Source organism: Mercenaria mercenaria, chromosome 14 (assembly GCF_021730395.1).
Source record: "Mercenaria mercenaria strain notata chromosome 14, MADL_Memer_1, whole genome shotgun sequence".
Lineage (NCBI taxonomy): Eukaryota > Metazoa > Mollusca > Bivalvia > Venerida > Veneridae > Mercenaria > Mercenaria mercenaria.
In genome coordinates this window covers 42,731,125-42,750,452 of record NC_069374.1, presented here as the reverse complement: position 1 = coordinate 42,750,452, position 19,328 = coordinate 42,731,125, and the positions used below count along the sequence as shown (strand labels likewise).

The window sequence follows — 19,328 nt, the reverse complement described above, 5'->3', positions numbered from 1 at the left end:
TGCACCAACTGTGCAATGAGAAACATTCGTTAAATAAACAATAACTGAAAATATTTAACAGCATCAAATGGAGTACTGAACAAGAAATTATAGTTAAGAAACAACTTAGTACTGTTCATTTGTGATGTAAATACACCACAGGTTTATTACAAGTATCTGGAGTTCAAAAACATTCATACCCAAATAGAAAGTACTCACAATGATTATATAAGATTTTTTAAAAATATATTAAGTTATTCATTGGTATTTTATGCCTTATTAAATTATCAAAAGTATGGCTGATAATGACAATAACTAAATGTTTTTTTTACAATAACTATTGTCTTGCTCAACAATTCATCATAGGTCTTTAGTGTTTTCACCAGTTTTTATTTATTTGCATTTTTTTTGCACTATAAATATTTCATTAGAATTCTAAATATTTTTTGAAGAAATTTTAACATCAGATAAAAGACAAGGGCATCGTCATCGCCCGTCTGCAAGTGGTGGACAATAAGTAAGAAAAGAGTTATAGTTCAGAATTTAAGCACAAAAAGGGCCATAATTCTGATAAAATGAGGTTAGAGTTATGGTTCTCAGGCTACATAGTCCCCTAATTATGATACACAAGTGTGCAAAGTTTCAAAGCTGTAGCTCTTATAGTTTTTGAGAAAAGGTGACCTAAACAGAAATTTTAACCAAGTAACTCAAATTTACAAAAAGGACCATAATTCTGACAAAATGCATATCAGAGTTATGGTTCTTGGGCATACATAATCATGGTTCTTGGCCTACATAGTCACCTAATGATGATAAACAAGCATGCAAAGTTTCAAAGCTGTACTGGTTTCCCAGTAGTTTCCGGACCGAAATCGCTATTTTTTGCCACTAACTTTCGAACAAAACATAGTAGAAACATAAAATTTTCACAGATAAAAAGCTAGGTTCTTCGTTAATACCATGCAGAATTCGTATTACACTAGAGTTCATAACACAAATGTAGATGAGGCCTCAAACGGGGCAATTAATTCCATTAATATCTGAGTTAGTCCGAGTAGTTTTCCGGACCTTTTATTGTAAAAGTTGTAACCTTTCTGTAAAAGCAAAGATTTCCGATTTCGTTACATATATTCAAAATTTAAACATAATTCTAAGGCCTGATGATGATTTGAAAAGTATATTTCAAGAATTTAACAAATACCAGATTTATTATATGCTCATTACAGTTACATCTAATTATGTTTGAATGACATTTGCAACGTCACGCTAAAATGACGAGACGTATTTAGCAGACTGGTAATATTTCAAAAAAGAAATTACGAACTTTTAATGTAATTAACAACTTTTTAAAAAAAGAAAGAACACGACCGGTCTCAAAATTGGAAGTCTAGCGCCTTGACCACTTTGGCATGGACACTGCTGCTAAACATTTGATTAATAGATTATTTATTTATTTTGTTGGATTTAACGTCGCACCGACACATGATAGGTCATATGGCGACTTTCAAGCTTTTAATGGTGGAGGAAGACCCCAGGTGCCCCTTCGTGCATTATTTCATCACGAGCGTTTGATTAATAGATGGTATCATAGGTAAATACCTGTCTATTTTGGTACCTATTTTTAATCGATAATGTAATGCCGTAGTGTGAATAGGTCGATTCTTGTATGACTTTCATTGTTTTATTTTATTACTAACGGAATGTTTTTATTGTATCGTAAGTAAATGGGAGCATCAATTGACTGAAGTTTACCTTCAATGGGCCTCAATTTCAGCGCATGCGCACTGTAACTGGAATTCCCCTGCAGTTGACAATCTCTTGTGTAAACTTTACATCGAAGTAAGTTAAAACAACCGGGATATTCAAATAATAAATAAGTTGGTAATGCTGGGTTTTCGCTGCAATGTAAAGGCAACAATGGTCTAGATAATATGATATTGTTACCCAGATGCTTTACGACAGCGTTAAGTATATACAGCACGAAATGTAAAAGGTCCGGAAAACTACTTGGGTCCGGAAACTACTTGGAAACCAGTAGCTGTTATAGTTTTTAAGTAAAAGTGGACCTATACAAAAATTTTAACCAAGAAATTTTCTTAGTACAAAAAGGGCCATAATTCTGACAAAATGCATATCAGAGGTATGGTTCTTGGCCTAAATGGTCTCCTAATGATGACAAACAAGTGTGCAATGTTTCAAAGCTTTAGCTCTTACAGTTTTTGAGAAAAGGTTTTACCTAAACAAAAATTTTAACCCAACCCCAACTATCAAATGACGACAATACCTCGAAGATTTTTTTCAAAAGTCAGGCGAGCTAATGACTGCCTAAGTAAAATTGGTTATTTCATACTAATGAAACTCCCAATCATTATTAAATTTTCTGGAGACTCAGCTATTGTGGTTTAATGTGGATTTTATTAACTATCACAACAGCAATCTTTAAGTGCTGTGAGGTGGCTGTAAAAAAGTCTCTCTTGGATTCAGTGACTCTGGTCCTTTGGGATCATGGAGTCCACTCGATGTTCATGGGTAATAGAGTTCCGCTTAAGCTGGTGCTAGAAGGCTAATGGGTGTTGCACTTTCTTACCTCTCATGAACAGACTCGATTAAACGGAGTCTGCTATTATTTCGCTTGGTTGCATTCTATGCTTCCAAAGGATCTTCGGCAGTTTTTATTAAATTATACCAATTTTTGCAACTGTTTATTTCTCAGTATTTCTTAACCATGTTCATACCCTTTGCTAAGATTGTTTCCCAAAATGTATTTTTTAATGTGTTACAATGAATTAAAAAAAAATTTGTTTGTAGTTAATTTCAGGTTCAAATCTGATGATAATGGAATAATTTCCTGGTCCGTTCAAATATTTGTTAAAACATGGCGAGTAGCTACAGATGGTGACACATATTGCAACATACATTTTGTGTAAAGTCTGCAGGTGACCGACCCCCATGAACAACAAGCATGATGCACTTACTTACTTTTAAGTTACATTTCAATACCATTATATAATTGTTTGTTTAAAGGGAACAAACTTTCTTGCAACCCATCTATGTTCTGTAAGGAAATATACCTCATCTAGAATATAATAACAAAGATTTACAAACCCCTTTCAGCAATAAGATGAAATGGTGTGACTTGGCAAAGTTGCTAATTATATATGACAGTCCCAGCATGAAGAGAGAGCTGTATTGAGCATGGTTCATATCTGAAATGTTTAAATACAATGTTACATTCCTGGCGCTATGTTACATTCCTGGCACTTGAAGAGTCTCTTCCTTCTAAGGCATTATATCATTGTATATATATATATAAATAATTTACTCAGTTCTCTAACAATAGATACAAATATATAAAATGATTAAAATGAATAGTTTTGATGAATTTTTAATACTGTGTTCTGTGTTTTACTACTTTTTCTATCTTGGCAAGGACAAAAACCAACTGCTTCTATGTTTCACATTTTTCTAGATATGTCATTACATTTACAAACAAGAGGTCATGATGACCCTATATCACTCATTTTTTTAAGTTTGGCCTTGGAATCATCAAGACAAACATTCTGAACAAGTTTCATGAAGATTGGGTCATATATGTGGCCTCTACAGTGTTAACAAGCTTTTCCCTTGATCTGAGGTGACCTAGTTTTTGACCCTACATGATCCAGTTTCTAACTTGGCCTATGAATCATCAAGACCAAGTTTTATGAAGATAGGGTCATAAATGTGGCCTTTTGGATGTTAACAAGCTTTTCCTTTGATTTCAACAGGTGACCTCGTTTTTGACCACATATGACTCAGTTTTGAACTTGGCATTGGAATCATCAAGATAAACATTCCGACCAAGTTTCATGAAGACAGGTCATAAATATGGCCTCTAGGGTATTAACAAGTTATTCCTTTGATTTGACCTAGTGACCTAGTTTTTGACCCCACATGACCCAGTTTCTAACTTGTCTAGAGGTCATCAAGATAAACATTCTGTGCAAGTTTGTTTCAAATCAAAGTATAAATGAAACCTCAAAATGGCTTAAAGGGCAAAAAACAGAAAATTTTGCCCTTTCAGGGGCAGTAACTCTAGAACCCATGATGGTATCTAGCTGGTTTTCGAAGGAACCAAGATCTTATTAGGACTAAAGTTGTTTGTAAGTGTGGGTAAAATCAAATGTAAAATGACACTTCTATAGTGTTCACAACGTAAAAATTAACAAATTTTGGCTATTTCAGGGATCAATCAGGGGCCGTAACTTCGGAACCTATGACTGGATCTAACAGATTCATCATGGAATCCAAGATCTATTGTTGTTAAAGATATTTTGCAAGTTTGTATCAAATTAAACCATAAATGAAGTCTCTATATGGATTCAAAGCCAAAATAACAAATATTGGCCCTTTCAGGGACCATAACTCAAACCCATGGTGGGATCTGGCCAGTTTTTAAGAAGAATCAAGATATTACGCAAATACAAGTTGTGAGCAAGTTTGATTAAAATCTATCGCAAAATGTGGTCTCTATCATGTTTACAAGCCAAAATATCAAATTTTCACATAACTCTACAACCCATGATGGGATCTGGTCAGAGATATTATGCCAATACAAGTTGTGTGCAAGTTTGATGAAAATTGATTGTAAAATGTGGTCTCTATCGTGTTCACAAGAAATTGTAGACAGATGACGTAAGATCACAAAAGCTCACCTTGTAACTATGTGACAGATGAGCTAAAAACTGGAATCTATGGTAATATGATAAATTATTAATATTTTCCAGTGAAGATGAATCTAAAAATAGCAGAGGTAGGAATCACTGAACAAACAGTAAAATGAATGTCAGCTTAAATCTGTTTTTTATAGAAAAACACGCTGATTATGACTAAAATCAAACTGTTATTGAGGAATTACGATTGTAAACTTCTGTTTTACAACTAAATTTCATTCTAAACTTTAGTTACTTACCAATGTTTTTTAGCTCACCTGTCACATAGTGACAAGGTGAGCTTTTGTGATCACGCAGCGTCCGTCGTCCGTGCGTGCGTTCGTCCGTCCGTAAACTTTTGCTTGTGACCACTCTAGAGGTCACATTTTTTGTGGGATCTTTATGAAAGTTGGTCAGAATGTTCATCTTGATGATATCTAGGTCAAGTTCAAAACTGGGTCACGTGCCGTCAAAAACTAGGTCAGTAGGTCTAAAAATAGAAAAACCTTGTGACCTCTCTAGAGGCCATAAATTTCACAAGAGCTTCATGAAAATTGGTCAGAATGTTCACCTTGATGATATCTAGGTCAAGTTCGAAACTGGGTCAGGTATCGTCAAAAACTAGGTCAGTAGGTCTAAAAATAGAAAAACCTTGTGACCTCTCTAGAGGCCATATATTTCAAAAGATCTTCATGAAAATTGGTCAGAACGTTCACCTTGATGATATCTAGGTCAAGTTCGAATCTGGGTCAGGTGCCGTCAAAAACTAGGTCAGTAGGTCAAAAAATAGAAAAACCTTGTGACCTCTCTAGAGGCCATATTTTTCATGGGATCTGTATGAAAGTTGGTCTGAATGTTCATCTTGATGATATCTAGGTCAAGTTCGAAAGTGGGTCACATGCGATCAAAAACTAGGTCAACAGTTCAAATAATAGAAAAACCTTGTGACCTCTCTAAAGGCCATATTTTTCATGGGATCTGTATGAAAGTTGGTCTGAATGTTCATCTTGATGATATCTAGGTCAAGTTCGAAACAGGGTCATGTGCGGTCAAAAACTAGGTCAGTAGGTCTAAAAATAGAAAAACCTTGTGACCTCTCTAGAGGCCATACTTGTTAATGGATCTTCATAAAAATTGGTCAGAATGTTCATCTTGATGATATCTAGGTCAAGTTCTAAAGTGGGTAACGTGCCATCAAAAAGTAGGTCAGTAGGTCAAATAATGAAAAAACATTGTGACCTCTCTAGAGGTCATATTTTTCATGGGATCTGTATGAAAGTTGGTCTGAATGTTTATCTTGATGATATATAGGTAAAGTTTGAACTGGGTCAACTGCGATCAAAAACTAGGTCAGTAGGTCTTGAAATAGAAAAACCTTGTGACCTCTCTAGAGGCCATACCCTTGAATGGATCTTCATGAAAATTGGTCAGAATGTTAACCTTGATGATATCTAGGTTATGTTTGAAACTGGGTCACATGCCTTAAAAAACTAGGTCAGTAGGTCAAATAATAAAAAAACCTTGTGACCTCTCTAGAGGCCATACTTTTGTACATGTGATCTGTATGAAAGTTGGTCTGAATGTTCATCTTGATGATATCTAGGTCAAGTTTTGAACTGGGTCAACTGCTGTCAAAAACTAGGTCAGTAGGTCTAAAATTATTAAAATCTTTTGACCTCTCTAGAGGCCATATTTTTCAATGGATCTTCATGAAAATTGATCTGAATGTTCACCTTGATGATATCTAGGTCAGTGTCGAAACTGGGTCACGCGCGGTCAAAATATAGGCCAGTAGGTATAAAAATAGAAAAACCTTGTGACCTCTCTAGAGGCCATATTTTTCATGAGATCTTCTTGAAAATTAGTGAGAATGTTCACCTTGATAATATCTAGGTAAAGTTCAAAACAGGGTCACGTACCTTCGAAAACTAGGTCAATAGGTCAAATAATAGAAAAACCTTGTGACCTCTCTAGAGACCATATTTTTCAATGGATCTTCATGAAAATTGGTCAGAATTTTTATCTTGATCATATCTAGTTAAGGTTCAAAACTGGGTCACATGAGCTCAAAAACTAGGTCACTATGTCAAATAATAGAAAAAACAACGTCATACTCAAAACTGGGTCATGTGGGAAGAGGTGAGCGATTCAGGACCATCATGGTCCTCTTGTTTGAAATTAGTCTCATAACATTACTAAACACTCAAAACATTTAGAATGAATCCACTGACATTATAGCAATAACTTTCTTTTGTATCAAGTTCAATATTTCATATTTGACAATTATACCTGCAGTTGTTGCCATAGCAACAAGCATGTCACTTGTATTTTCCAGTGCTAGAGGCTCAGAGAGTGAACTCTCCGAGCTGCTGCTATGTAAACTTCCCCTTGTGTCAATGACAGTTTTTCCACCTCCTGCAGCACCAAGATTCAGGCTTTCTATTCCAGTAACGATACCCTGTGTAGTACTGTCTTTCTTACTAACTCCCTCAGCATTACCATCAATATCTAAAATTGTCATAAGATAGATTGTGATACTCCAAATGGACTGCTTAAAATCAATTATTTTTATCACTCCGTACACATTTTTTTCTTTTTATATCATCATTATTTAGGTAATAAAGTTTTAATTTTAACCTTGTTTCTCCACAGTCTATGATGGTAATTTTTATACTAGTATAGTATACCTTTTTACTTTACCTTTATTTTTTAAACATTCTTAGACTACCCACTTGTACAATACATGGTAAAACCCTGTTGTAACAAACTCATCAGGGTCACAAAAAAGTGTTTGCTATATCTGAGATTAGCTATATCAAAACAGTGAACAAAGTTTACAATGAAAGAGTGACAAATAGCTCTGAGGAATGCAAAGACTGTGATTAGAGCCTCTGCTGATGTGTTTAATTGCTGTTTTATAAAAATAAAGTTGTATTTATGTTTTTTATATACATTAATAAATGACATCCTACTGATCTGTCAATGATTTTATTCTTATTTCTTATCCCAGTTAAGGTAGTTCTGCACGTTTGATAAACCAGAAGTGATGGCGTAATGTCATTTATCCGGATAACGTAGAATAAAGCCTGTATTTGGCGTACAGAAATGAAAATCATTTTATGAATAAATGGCAACCTGTCAGTAAATTTACTGCAATGGTTTCTAAAGTTTAAAATATGATATTTAAACATTTTACATGTTACATATTTCAAAATAATGTCTTAAAACCAGCTTGAAATGTGCGGATCACTTTAATCATGGGCAAATATCTCAAAAATAAGCGCATGGACCTATACATTTTATTTCACAATATTATAGGCCATATGTTTATTTACAACTGTGAGAAGCTTTGTTAAAATCTGAATTGTAGAAGAATATCTATTCATGAAAATGGTTAAAAAACAAACAAGAGAAAATTTTATGTAACAGATGTACAAACTTTTCAGAATAGTTCCACAAGCTTGTAGAAGAAACAGTTTAGGTACACCAGCCATATATGGGCAGTTTTTGGCAGAAAAAAGGTTCACTATATCTTGCACTTGGACCATTTCTCCATCAGTACACATAATCGTTCCAGTACCACCATAGGACAGTATAACAAGTACAAATACACACAGCTCAACTCCATCCTGTTCTCTCTCCTGCTTTAACACTTTGTCCAGGGTCTACAAATTGAAACCAAGTCAATAAATAGTATACAATATACATATTAATTAAGTGCCCTTTTCATGAACAAGAGGGTCATGATGACCCTGCATCGCTCACCTGAGTAATATGGTAAACTGATGCTAAGATATTATAAAGTAGGTCAGTAGGTCAAATTCATGGTCACTGAAAGTCAGATTTTAGATTGGTGTGCAAAACTGTACAAGTCATCCAAATTTCAAGGTTGCATCTTGAAAAATAAGAAAGTAGGTCAGTAGGTCAAGGTCACAGTCAAATGGCTCCTAATCACTTGGGGTCATCAGGTAAATATAATTAAACAGTCTAGGAAATATGATCTGATAATTTTTAAAGTATTTTTTCCTATATAACTCATATATTAAGTGACCGCCGGGGCAGGGCCCCTTTTCACCCCAGGGGCATAATTTCAAACAATCTTGTTAGAGATCAACTAGGCAATGATACATACAAAATATCAAAGGCATAGGCCTTGAACTTTCAGATAAGAAGATTTTTGAAGTTTTTTCCTATATATGTCTATGTAAAACTAGGGAACCCCGTGGCAAGGCTTTTTTTCACCCCAGGGGAATAATTTGAATAATCTTTGTAGAGGCCCACTATATGATGCTTCAAACCAAATATCAAAGCCCTAGGCCCTTGTTTTTGACAAGATGATTTTCAAAGTTTTTCTCTATATAAGTCTATAGAAACAATGTGACCCCCAGGGTGGGGCATATTATATCCTAGGAGGATAATTTGAACAATCCTTGTAGAGGCCCACTAGATGATGCTACATACTAAATATCAAAGCCCTAGTCCTTATGGTTTTAGACAAGAAGATTTTCAAAGTTTTTCCCTACAAAAGTCTATATAAACCATGTGACCCCCGGGTCGGGGCCATATTTGATCCTAGGGGGATAACTTGTAAAATCTTGGTAGAGGCCCACTACATGATACTACATACCAAATATCAAAGCCCTAGGCCTTGTGGCTTTGGACAAGAAGATTTTTAAATTTTTTCCTTTCAGTTGCTATGGCAACCAGAGTTCTGTACGGAATTCAATTCTTTAAAAAAATTTCAAAGAAGACCATCCAAGGATCATCCCTGTGAAGTTTCATCAAAATTGGCTTGATGGTTTAGGAAGAGATGTTGTTTAAAAGAAAGTGTGGATGGACAACGGACAGCCGGATACCGGATGGTGAACAATCACAATAGCTCACCCTGAGCCTGTGGCTGAGGTGAGCTAAAAACACGTTCAAAGGCACCTTACATACAAAGGCAGCCACTCAGAAAGCCAAATTCATCCAGCAGTACACAGTGACCTGACTAGAGAGACAAAGTGAGAGAAAGCCCCCCCCCCCCCCTCACCCCCACCCCCAAACAAATAGATAAAATCCTTTTACAGATCGGCAAAGCCAAGATAAATGGGCACTTTCATATTCCCCTGTGTTATATGTTGATTTCTGACAATATTTAAGGAATACAATATCATCTTATTCTTTTTTAAAAAGATATTTATAAGGGCTTTCTGGTGATGTATGGTTTATCATACTTTTGTTCAGTATTTTTTTATTTACAAGGGTTGGAGAGTCGAAAAATGGCTCATTTTTAATCGTTATGCTGTTGCACGGAAAATTCATTACTTTTTGACCATTTATTTAATTACTATTTTAGTTTGTTACAGTTTTTATTTCAAGTTTTCTAACTTCAAATGACATTCTGGTAAGACATACTTTTTACCGATTTGAAATTGGTCCGAAAATATTCAAGATATTTACAAATAACTAAATCCATCACTTCGTTATGCATTGATGGTTTTTACCTGCTCTGTTTCTACAAAGGGAATACCAAAGTTATTCTTTAAACTGGCAGATATAATCATTATAATCATGAAAAAGAAACACATTTGCCAGCATCTAAAAGCAAGATATTGATTTGCACTACATTATTTTCTGAAAAATGATAGATGAATCTTGACATTTTTATGTAGAGTCCATAGCCCCATTTTCAACAGTGTACCGCTTGCACAAAAACAAGAGCAATATAAAAATGATCCTTTGATTACTTCCGTGTTATCCCACATACTAAGTACAGAAAAGACATTTCTTCAGAGAAGAAGCAGAAAAAAGTTTTGAACAAAAAATGGTTGTCCGTAGCCCTGTAGAGTCCGTAGCCCCACCATATTCATGCAACTAAATCAGAATTTTTTATGCAATAATCATATCTAATACTAATAATTTTTCTCATTTATGATATAACAAAAGAGCGTCATTCTTTCAAACATCTAAGATGTTGATAGTAAACAGTATAACGGGAAAAAAGATATAATTGTAATAAATTAATTATATTTTTGCCAATATCCAACACTAATCTTACAGATCTAATGCATATTGATGTTTGTTTAGTATCATAAAGTACGGTTAAGGATACACTGTATCAGACTTATAACAAAAATTGTATTAACAAAGTATTTATATATTGATAATAAATACAAGTTAAAATGGTATAAAAGGGGCCTACGGACTCTACACTTCCATAACGATTCCCGTTTCTGTTACATTTACCAATCTATTTCCAGATAATGTAAAGAAACAAGCATATCAAACATGAGACCTGTAACAAGGAACCAAATAGCTGAAGAAAGCAATTTTTTTGCATAATTTTGTGTACTGTTGACTGAAGCAGGGATGAAAAATATTGTGTAGAGTCCGTAGCCCTATATTAGTCTGTATTTTAAATATGCAACCATTCTATATTTGAATTCAGGAACTTCTTTTCTAGGTTTAAACATGTTTTATTTAAGAAATAATTTACAGCAAAACAGTGCTTTATCACTATTTATACATGATGGGCAGTTATACATCGGGCATATTAATTTCACGAGGGCACAGCCCTCGTGAAATTATTTCGGACGACTTATAAACGCCCGAGTGTATAAATAGTGATATTGATAAAGCACTGTTTTGCTATAAATTATTTCGATTCTAATAATTTCTTTATTGTAAAATTTATATCAGATATAATCATAATGGAACTGTTTCTTCGCGCAAGCATGGCGCCAATAGTAGGTCATTTTTTATACACGCCAGGACCGGAAACGGTAATACGTCTTGCGGTAGAGTTCAATTCGGATGAAAATTATTGTGAATTATTCAGCAAAGCGAATAACTAAGTATGTTTTTAAATTGATCAACACATTTGTGCAATGTGACATTTTGTTTAAAACATGTTTCATGACATTTGAAAGTGCTATTTCTTGATGGGCACATGGCGCTAAATATCACATTGACGAGACATCAACATAATACCGTTGTGATGATTAAAGCATTGTTAGTCATATTAGAATGTGATTGATCTTCCTGTTAAAACCAAAAGTGAGGTACACTGACACATTTCTATGATTTGTTCATGTTCTTCTTATGATGAAACAGTGTTTGTTCACTTGTGTCTTTGCAAAGTTCAAATAATCAAAATGCAAAAAAAAAAAAAAAATAATAATAAAAATAAAGTTGTTAGTTATATAATGCTCTTAAATGATCTAAGAATTATAAGACTGTCAGAAAATATCACTAATTCTGGAAACTGACTATGAAATATTGTACTGCAGCAACTATTTTACTAGTAACCATACATGGATGTAGAGTCCGTAGGCCTTGATATCAATTTGTTTTGGGTTCTGTATCAGAAAAGTGTTTAAAGCTATTATCTGAAACCTTTAGTTCTATTTATATACATATTTCTTAATAGGTTTCAAGGAAGCTTGCCATACTCTTCTTAGTTTTCTGTTCAGAATGTAAATTGGAAGGCAGTGCATATTGTCTCATTTGATGGTACTTTGATATCCAGCTCTGGATATATTATGAAATTCATAAAATCAACTTTATATTCCATAAAGCAATATTGAAAACATCTTAATGCAACTATTTAACTTATTTTCAACACCATGAATAACTTTTTCTGTGTTATCTAGGTATGTTATGCTTCGGCATGTAGAGTCCGTAGGCCCTAAGAGGTGTGGTTCCTTGAGCATCCGTAACTTTTTTATTTCGCATAACTGAAGAAAACCCTGATAGATTCTTGTGCTCAAAGGATGTACCTTGAAATCACATGATAAGATATGAAATTTTGATTGAGTTTAAAATTCACCATATGTGCAACATCAGGGGTACCCTTTATCTTGGCTATGCCGAGATATAAACATGTCTGCCTAACTTATCAATAGACAGTCTGGTTCTTTCAATGTGCCCAATCTGTAGCACCGATACATGCCAAAACCATCTTTCCTAGGAAGAACCAGTACTGACCTCTAAGTTAGGTGGCAGACACTTAACCCTTACCCTGCTAAATTTCTATAATGAACTTGTCCATCTTTCAATTTGGACAGTACCATTATCTGTTAAAAGGGGTGTTTACCAAAAAGATGCTGAATGGCGAACAGTGCATATCATGATCAGACTGCATGGATGTGCAGGCTGATACTGATCTACACTGGTCACAAAGGCAGAATCAATCGTGTCCAGCATGGTATGGATTAAGATCAATAATATACTAGACTATAGGGGATATTGCATATATAATGTTTAGTCTATTATCTTACTTAGATGAAGGTGAAATGTTTAAATGCTCTTCAAATCCCTTTAAAATTTGAAATCCCTGCAAAAAAACTTAATGAAACTTAAAACAAGAGGACCATGATGGTCCTGAATCGCTCACCTCTTCCCATATGACCCAGTTTTGAGTATGACGTCATTTTTTCTATAATCTGACATAGTGACCTAGTTTTTGAGCTCATGTGACCCAGTTTTGAACTTGACCTAGATATTATCAAGATAAAAATTCTGACCAATTTTCATGAAGATCCATTGAAAAATATGGACTCTAGAGAGGTCAAAAGATTTTAATAATTTTAGACCTACTGACCTTCTTTTTGACCGCAGTTGACCCAGTTTCAAATTTGACTTAGATATCATCAAGATGAACATTCAGACCAACTTTCATACAGATCCCATGAAAAGTATGGCCTCTAGAGAGGTCACAAGGTTTTTTTATTATTTGACCTACTGACCTAGTTTTTTACGGCATGTGACCCAGTTTCAAACTTGACCTAGATATCATCAAAATGAACATTCTGACCAATTTTTATGGAGATCCATTCACAAGTATGGTCTCTAGAGAGGTCCAAGGTTTTCTATTTTAGACCTAATGACCTAGTTTTTGACCGCACATGACCCTGTTCGAAACTTGACCTAGATATCATCAAGATGACATCAGACCAATTTTCATACAGATCCCATGAAAAATATGCCTTTAGAGCGGTCACAAGTTTTTTTATTATTCACCTACTGACTAGTTTTGATGGCACGTGACCACTTTCAAACTTGACCTAGATATCATCAAGATGAACATTCAGACCAATTTCATACAGATCCCATGAAAAATATGGCCTCTAGAGAGGTCACAAGGTTTTTCTATTATTTGACCTACTGACCTAGTTTTTGACCGCACATGACCCACTTTCGAACTTGGCCTAGATATCATTAAGGTGAACATTCTGACCAATTTTCATGAAGATCTCATGAAATATATGGCCTCTAGAGAGGTCACAAAGTTTTTCTATTTTTAGACCTACTGACCTAGTTTTTGACCGCACATGACCCACTTTCGAACTTGACCTAGATATCATCAAGATGAACATTTAGACCAACTTTCATACATATCCCATGAAAAATATGGCCTCTAGAGAGGTCACAAGGTTTTTCTATTATATGACCTAGTTTTTGATGGCACGTGACCCAGTTTCGAACCTGCCCTAGATATTATCAAGGTGAACGTTCTCACTAATTTTCATGAAGATCTTGTGAAATATATGGCCTCTAGAGAGGTCACAAGGTTTTTCTATTTTTAGACCTACTGACCTAGTTTTTGATGGCACGTGACCCAGTTTCAAACTTGACCTAGATATCATCAAGGTGAACATTCTGACCAAGTTTTATGAAGATCTTGTGAAATATATGGCCTCTAGAGAGGTCACAAGGTTTTTCTATTTTTAGACCTACTGACCTAGTTTTTGAAGGCACGTGACCCAGTTTCGAACTTGACCTAGATATCATCAAGATGAACATTCTGACCAACTTTCATAAAGATCCCATGAAAAATGTGACCTCTAGAGTGGTCACAAGCAAAAATTTATGGACGGAAGCACGCACGCACGGACGCACGCACGGAAGACGGACACCTCGTGATCACAAAAGCTCACCTTGTCACTTTGTGACAGGTGAGCTAAAAAACTTAATTGCCTTAATGAATATAACAAGCTGTACCTCTTTGTTCACATTTGTCTTCATTTGAATTTTAAAATCGAGCTGTTTGAGAACTTGTTGTATACGGAAGCTGTCCATGTCGGCTAGTTTTCTGTCCTCATACCTGTCCTCGTCAAATGTTCGGTTACTGATGATTAGCGCCTGTCTCCTTTTGTTTTTCTCCATTGGATACGTCTGAAAGAAGAAAAATGGAAATTTACAAGTTATAAGGAAACTTTAATAGTAATTCTCAATTTTCTTAATTAGTTATCACAATTTACAGGATATTGTCAACACTGAAACTAGGGATTGTTTTTTATGAACAAGAGGACCATGATGGTCCTGAATCGCTCACCTATCCCCACATGACCCAGTGTTGAACTGAGTATGACGTCATTATTTCTATTATTTGACATAGTGACCTAGTTTTTGAGCACATGTGACCTAGATATCATCAAGATAAAAAATTCTGACCAATTTTCATGAAGATCCATTGAGAAATATGGCCTCTAGAGAGGTCACAAGGTTTTTCTATTATTTGACCTAATGGCCTAGTTTTTGAAGGCACGTGACCCACTTTTAAATTTGACCTAGATATCATCAAGGTGAACATTCTGACCAATTTTCATGAAGATCTCGTGAAAAATATGGCCTCTAGACAGGTCACAAGGTTTTTCTATTTTTCAACCTACTGACCTAGTTCTTGACCGCACATGACCAAGTTACAAACCTGACCTAGATATCATCAAGCTGAACATTCTAACCAATTTTCATAAAGATCCGTTGAGAAATATGGCCTCTAGAGAGGTCACAAGGTTTTTTCTATTTTTAGACCTACTGACCTAGTTTTTAACCCCACGTGACCCAGTTTCGAACTTGACGTAGATATCATCAAGGTGAACATTCTGGCCAATAATCATGAAGATCCATTGAGAAATATGGCCTCTAGAGAGGTCACAAGGTTTTCCTTTTTTTAGACCTACTGACCTAGTTTTTGACCGCATGTGACCCAGTTTGGAACTTAACCTAGATATCATCAAGGTGAACATTCTGACCAATTTTCATGAAGATCCATTGAGAAATATGGCCTCTAGAGAGGTCACAAGGTTTTTCTATTTTTAGATCTACTGACCTAGTTTTTGATCCCACATGACCCAGTTTCGAACTTGACCTAGATATCATCAAGGTGAACATTCTGACCAATATTCATGAAGATCTCATGAAAAATATGGACTCTAGAGAGGTCACAAGGTTTTTCTATTTTTAGATCTACTGACCTAGTTTTTAACCCCACGTGACCCAGTTTCGAGCTTGACCTAGATATCATCAAGGTGAACATTCTGACCAATTTTCATGAAGATCCATTGAGAAATATGGCCTCTAGAGAGGTCACAAGGTTTTTCTATTTTTAGACCTAATGACCTAGTTTTTGACCCTATGTGACCCAGTTTCAAACTTGATCTAGATATCATCAAGATAAACATTCTGACCAATATTCATGAAGATCTCATGAAAAATATGGCATCTAGAGAGGTCACAAGGTTTTTCTATTTTTAGACCTACTGACCTAGTTTTTGAACCCACATGACCCAGTTTCAACCTTGACCTAGATATCATCAAGGTGAACATTCTGACCAATTTTCATGAAGATCTTATGAAATATATGGCCTCTAGAGAGGTCACAAATTTTTTCTATTTTTAGACCTACTGACGTAGTTTTTGATGGCACGTGACCCAGTTTCGAACTTGACCTAGATATCATCAAGATGAACATTCTGACCAACTTTCATAAAGATCCCATGAAAAATGTGACCTCTAGAGTGGTCACAAGCAAAAGTTTACAGACGCACGGACGGACGACGGACACCGCGCGATCACAAAAGCTCACCTTGTCACTTTGTGACAGGTGAGCTAAAAACATATGTCTCCAATCACTTAACATGTAGAGTTTTGTGGGCTGAGCACGAAACTATTGTTACTGTATGTAAATAAAGAACAAGACACAACAGTTTCGTGCTCAGCCCTCGATTTCAAGATGCCACATTTGTCATACTAATCACTTGAAAGGTTTGGTGAACTTCAGGCCAATGCTGTACATCAAGTAGTGTAAACACTGTAAAATATTACAAATCAAGGGCCATAATTCTGCTGAAAATCAATGAACCAGAATATGCCAACAATATTCATAATGAGGCTTAGAACTAATATGTAAGGTTTGGTGGAAATCTGCACAACAACATCAGATAATTGGCCGAAACACAATAAAATTTGATGAATCAAGGGCAATGACTTCACCGAAAATCATCGAAGCGGAAAATTGCTGACAAAATGCACAACTAAGCTTGGCAATGATCAATCCTGTGAAGTTTAATGTAGATCCCTTCAGAGGTGTTTGAGAAGCCAGGGCAAACTTTGTGATAAACAGACAGACATACAGCACTAAATCAATATGTCTCCCCCACTATATGTGGGAGATGTAATGAATATTCGCTGTATATGGATCATTTACACTCAGATCACCTAGTGCTTATTGTACAGGGGCGCCTGCATTTGAATAACTGAGCTATTACTTACATCTTGACCACTGAGTATCTACAATGCATAGGAAAACACTTACACAGAGATCTCGAGGATCTTTTGTCAATAAATCATTTACCATCAGAACACTGAGTATCTATTGTACCACTACATAGGAAACATTTACACTGAGATCTCTGGGTATCTCTTTTGCATGAATCATTTACAATCAGAACACTGAGTATCTATAGTACCACTGCATAGGAAACATTTACACTGAGATCTCTGGGTATCTCTTTTGCATGAATCATTTACAATCAGATCACTGAGTATCTATAGTACCACTGCATAGGAAACATTTACACTGAGATCTCTGGGTATTTCTTTTGCATGAATCATTTACAATCAGAACACTGAGTATCTATAGTACCACTACATAGGAAACATTTACACTGAGATCTTTGAGGATCTTTTGTCCATGTATCATTTAAAATCAGAACACTGAGCATATATTGTACCACTACATAGGAAACATTTACACTGAGATCTTTGAGGATCTCTTGTGCATGAATCATCCACAATCTGAACACGGAGTATCTATTGTACCACTACACAGGAAAACATTTACACCTGAGATCTCTGAGTATCTGCTCCACATGAATCATTTACATTTAGATCACTGAGCTTGTAATGTGCATGAATCAGTTACACTGTGATCAATGAGTATCTACTGTACACATACCACTTACCTTGTGATCACTGAATGCCACTCACTGTGTTTCTACTTCTACTTACACTGGGATCACTGTCTGATGCACATGCACTGTTTGCATGGGGATCACTGAGTATAGATTGTTCATTAATCACTTACACTGAGATCACTGAGTACAGATTGTTCATTAATCACTTACACTGAGATCACTCAGTATAGACTGTTCATTAATCACTTACACTAGGATCACTGAGTATAGATTTTCAATTCATCACTTACACTGGGATCACTGAGTATAGATTTTTCATTAATCATTTACACTGAGATCACTCAGTATAGACTGTTCAATAATCACTTACACTGGGATCACTGAATATAGATTGTTCATTAATCACTTACAATGGGAGCACTGAATATAGATTGTTCATTAATCACTTACACTGGGATCACTGAATGTAGATTGTTCATTAATCACTTACAATGGGAGCACTGAATCTAGATTGTTCATTAATCACTTACACTGGGATCACGGAGTGTAGATTGTTCATTAATCACTTACACTGGGATCACTGAGTATAGAGTGTTCATTAATCACTTACACTGGGATCACTGAGTATAGATTTTTCATTAATCACTTACACCAAGATCACTCAGTATAGACTGTTCATTAATCACTTACACTGGGATCACTGAATATAGATTGTTCATTTATCACTTACAATGGCAGAACTGAATATAGATTGTTCATTAATCACTTACACTGGGATCACTGAATATAGATTGTTCATTAATCACTTACAATGGGAGCACTGAGTACAGACTGTCCATGCATCACTCACACTGGGATAACTGAGTATAGATTGTTCATTAATCACTTAAAATGGGATCAATGAGTATAGTTTGTTCATTAATCACTTACACTGGGATCATTTGAGTATAGTTTGTTCATGCGTCATTCACACAGGGATAACTGAGTACTGTTTGTTCATTAATCACTTACAATGGGATAACTTGAGTATAGCTTGTTCATGCATCACTCACACAGGGATAACTGAGTACTGATTGTTCATTAATCACTTACAACAGGATCACTGAGTATAGTTTGTTCATGCATCACTCACACTGGAATCACTGAGTATAGACTGTTCATTAATCACTTACACTGGGATCATTTGAGTATAGTTTGTTCATGCATCATTCACACTGGGATCACTGAGTAAAGACTGTACATTAATCACTTACACTGGGATCACTGAGTATAGATTGTTCATTAATCACTTACACTGGGATCACTAGCTAAAATGATACATAAATTACTTACAATGGAATCAGTGAGCATTTGTTGCATATGCACCACTAACTTTAAGATCATTTCCTATTGCACCTGCCTCACTTACATATTGATCACTAAGCTTCTACAGTGTATGAATAACTTAAAATGGGATTACTGAAAGTCTAATGCACAT

The 19,328-nt window shown here is 35.3% G+C and overlaps 1 protein-coding gene across 3 annotated transcripts in view; it reads right to left on the bottom strand.

The window, feature by feature from the left end:
* LOC123527379 (caspase-2-like) overlaps positions 1 to 19,328 on the bottom strand; it is a 48,179-nt gene that overhangs the window by 8,141 nt on the left and 20,710 nt on the right. For all 3 annotated transcript variants that reach the window (XM_045306776.2, XM_045306774.2, XM_045306775.2), the window contains exons 5-8: positions 14,655 to 14,828; positions 8,110 to 8,335; positions 6,960 to 7,178; positions 3,085 to 3,185 (exon numbers count right to left, since the gene is read on the bottom strand). In XM_045306776.2, the coding sequence (XP_045162711.1) occupies positions 3,085 to 3,185; positions 6,960 to 7,178; positions 8,110 to 8,335; positions 14,655 to 14,828 (720 nt within the window). The remainder of the gene's footprint in view (positions 1 to 3,084; positions 3,186 to 6,959; positions 7,179 to 8,109; positions 8,336 to 14,654; positions 14,829 to 19,328) is intronic.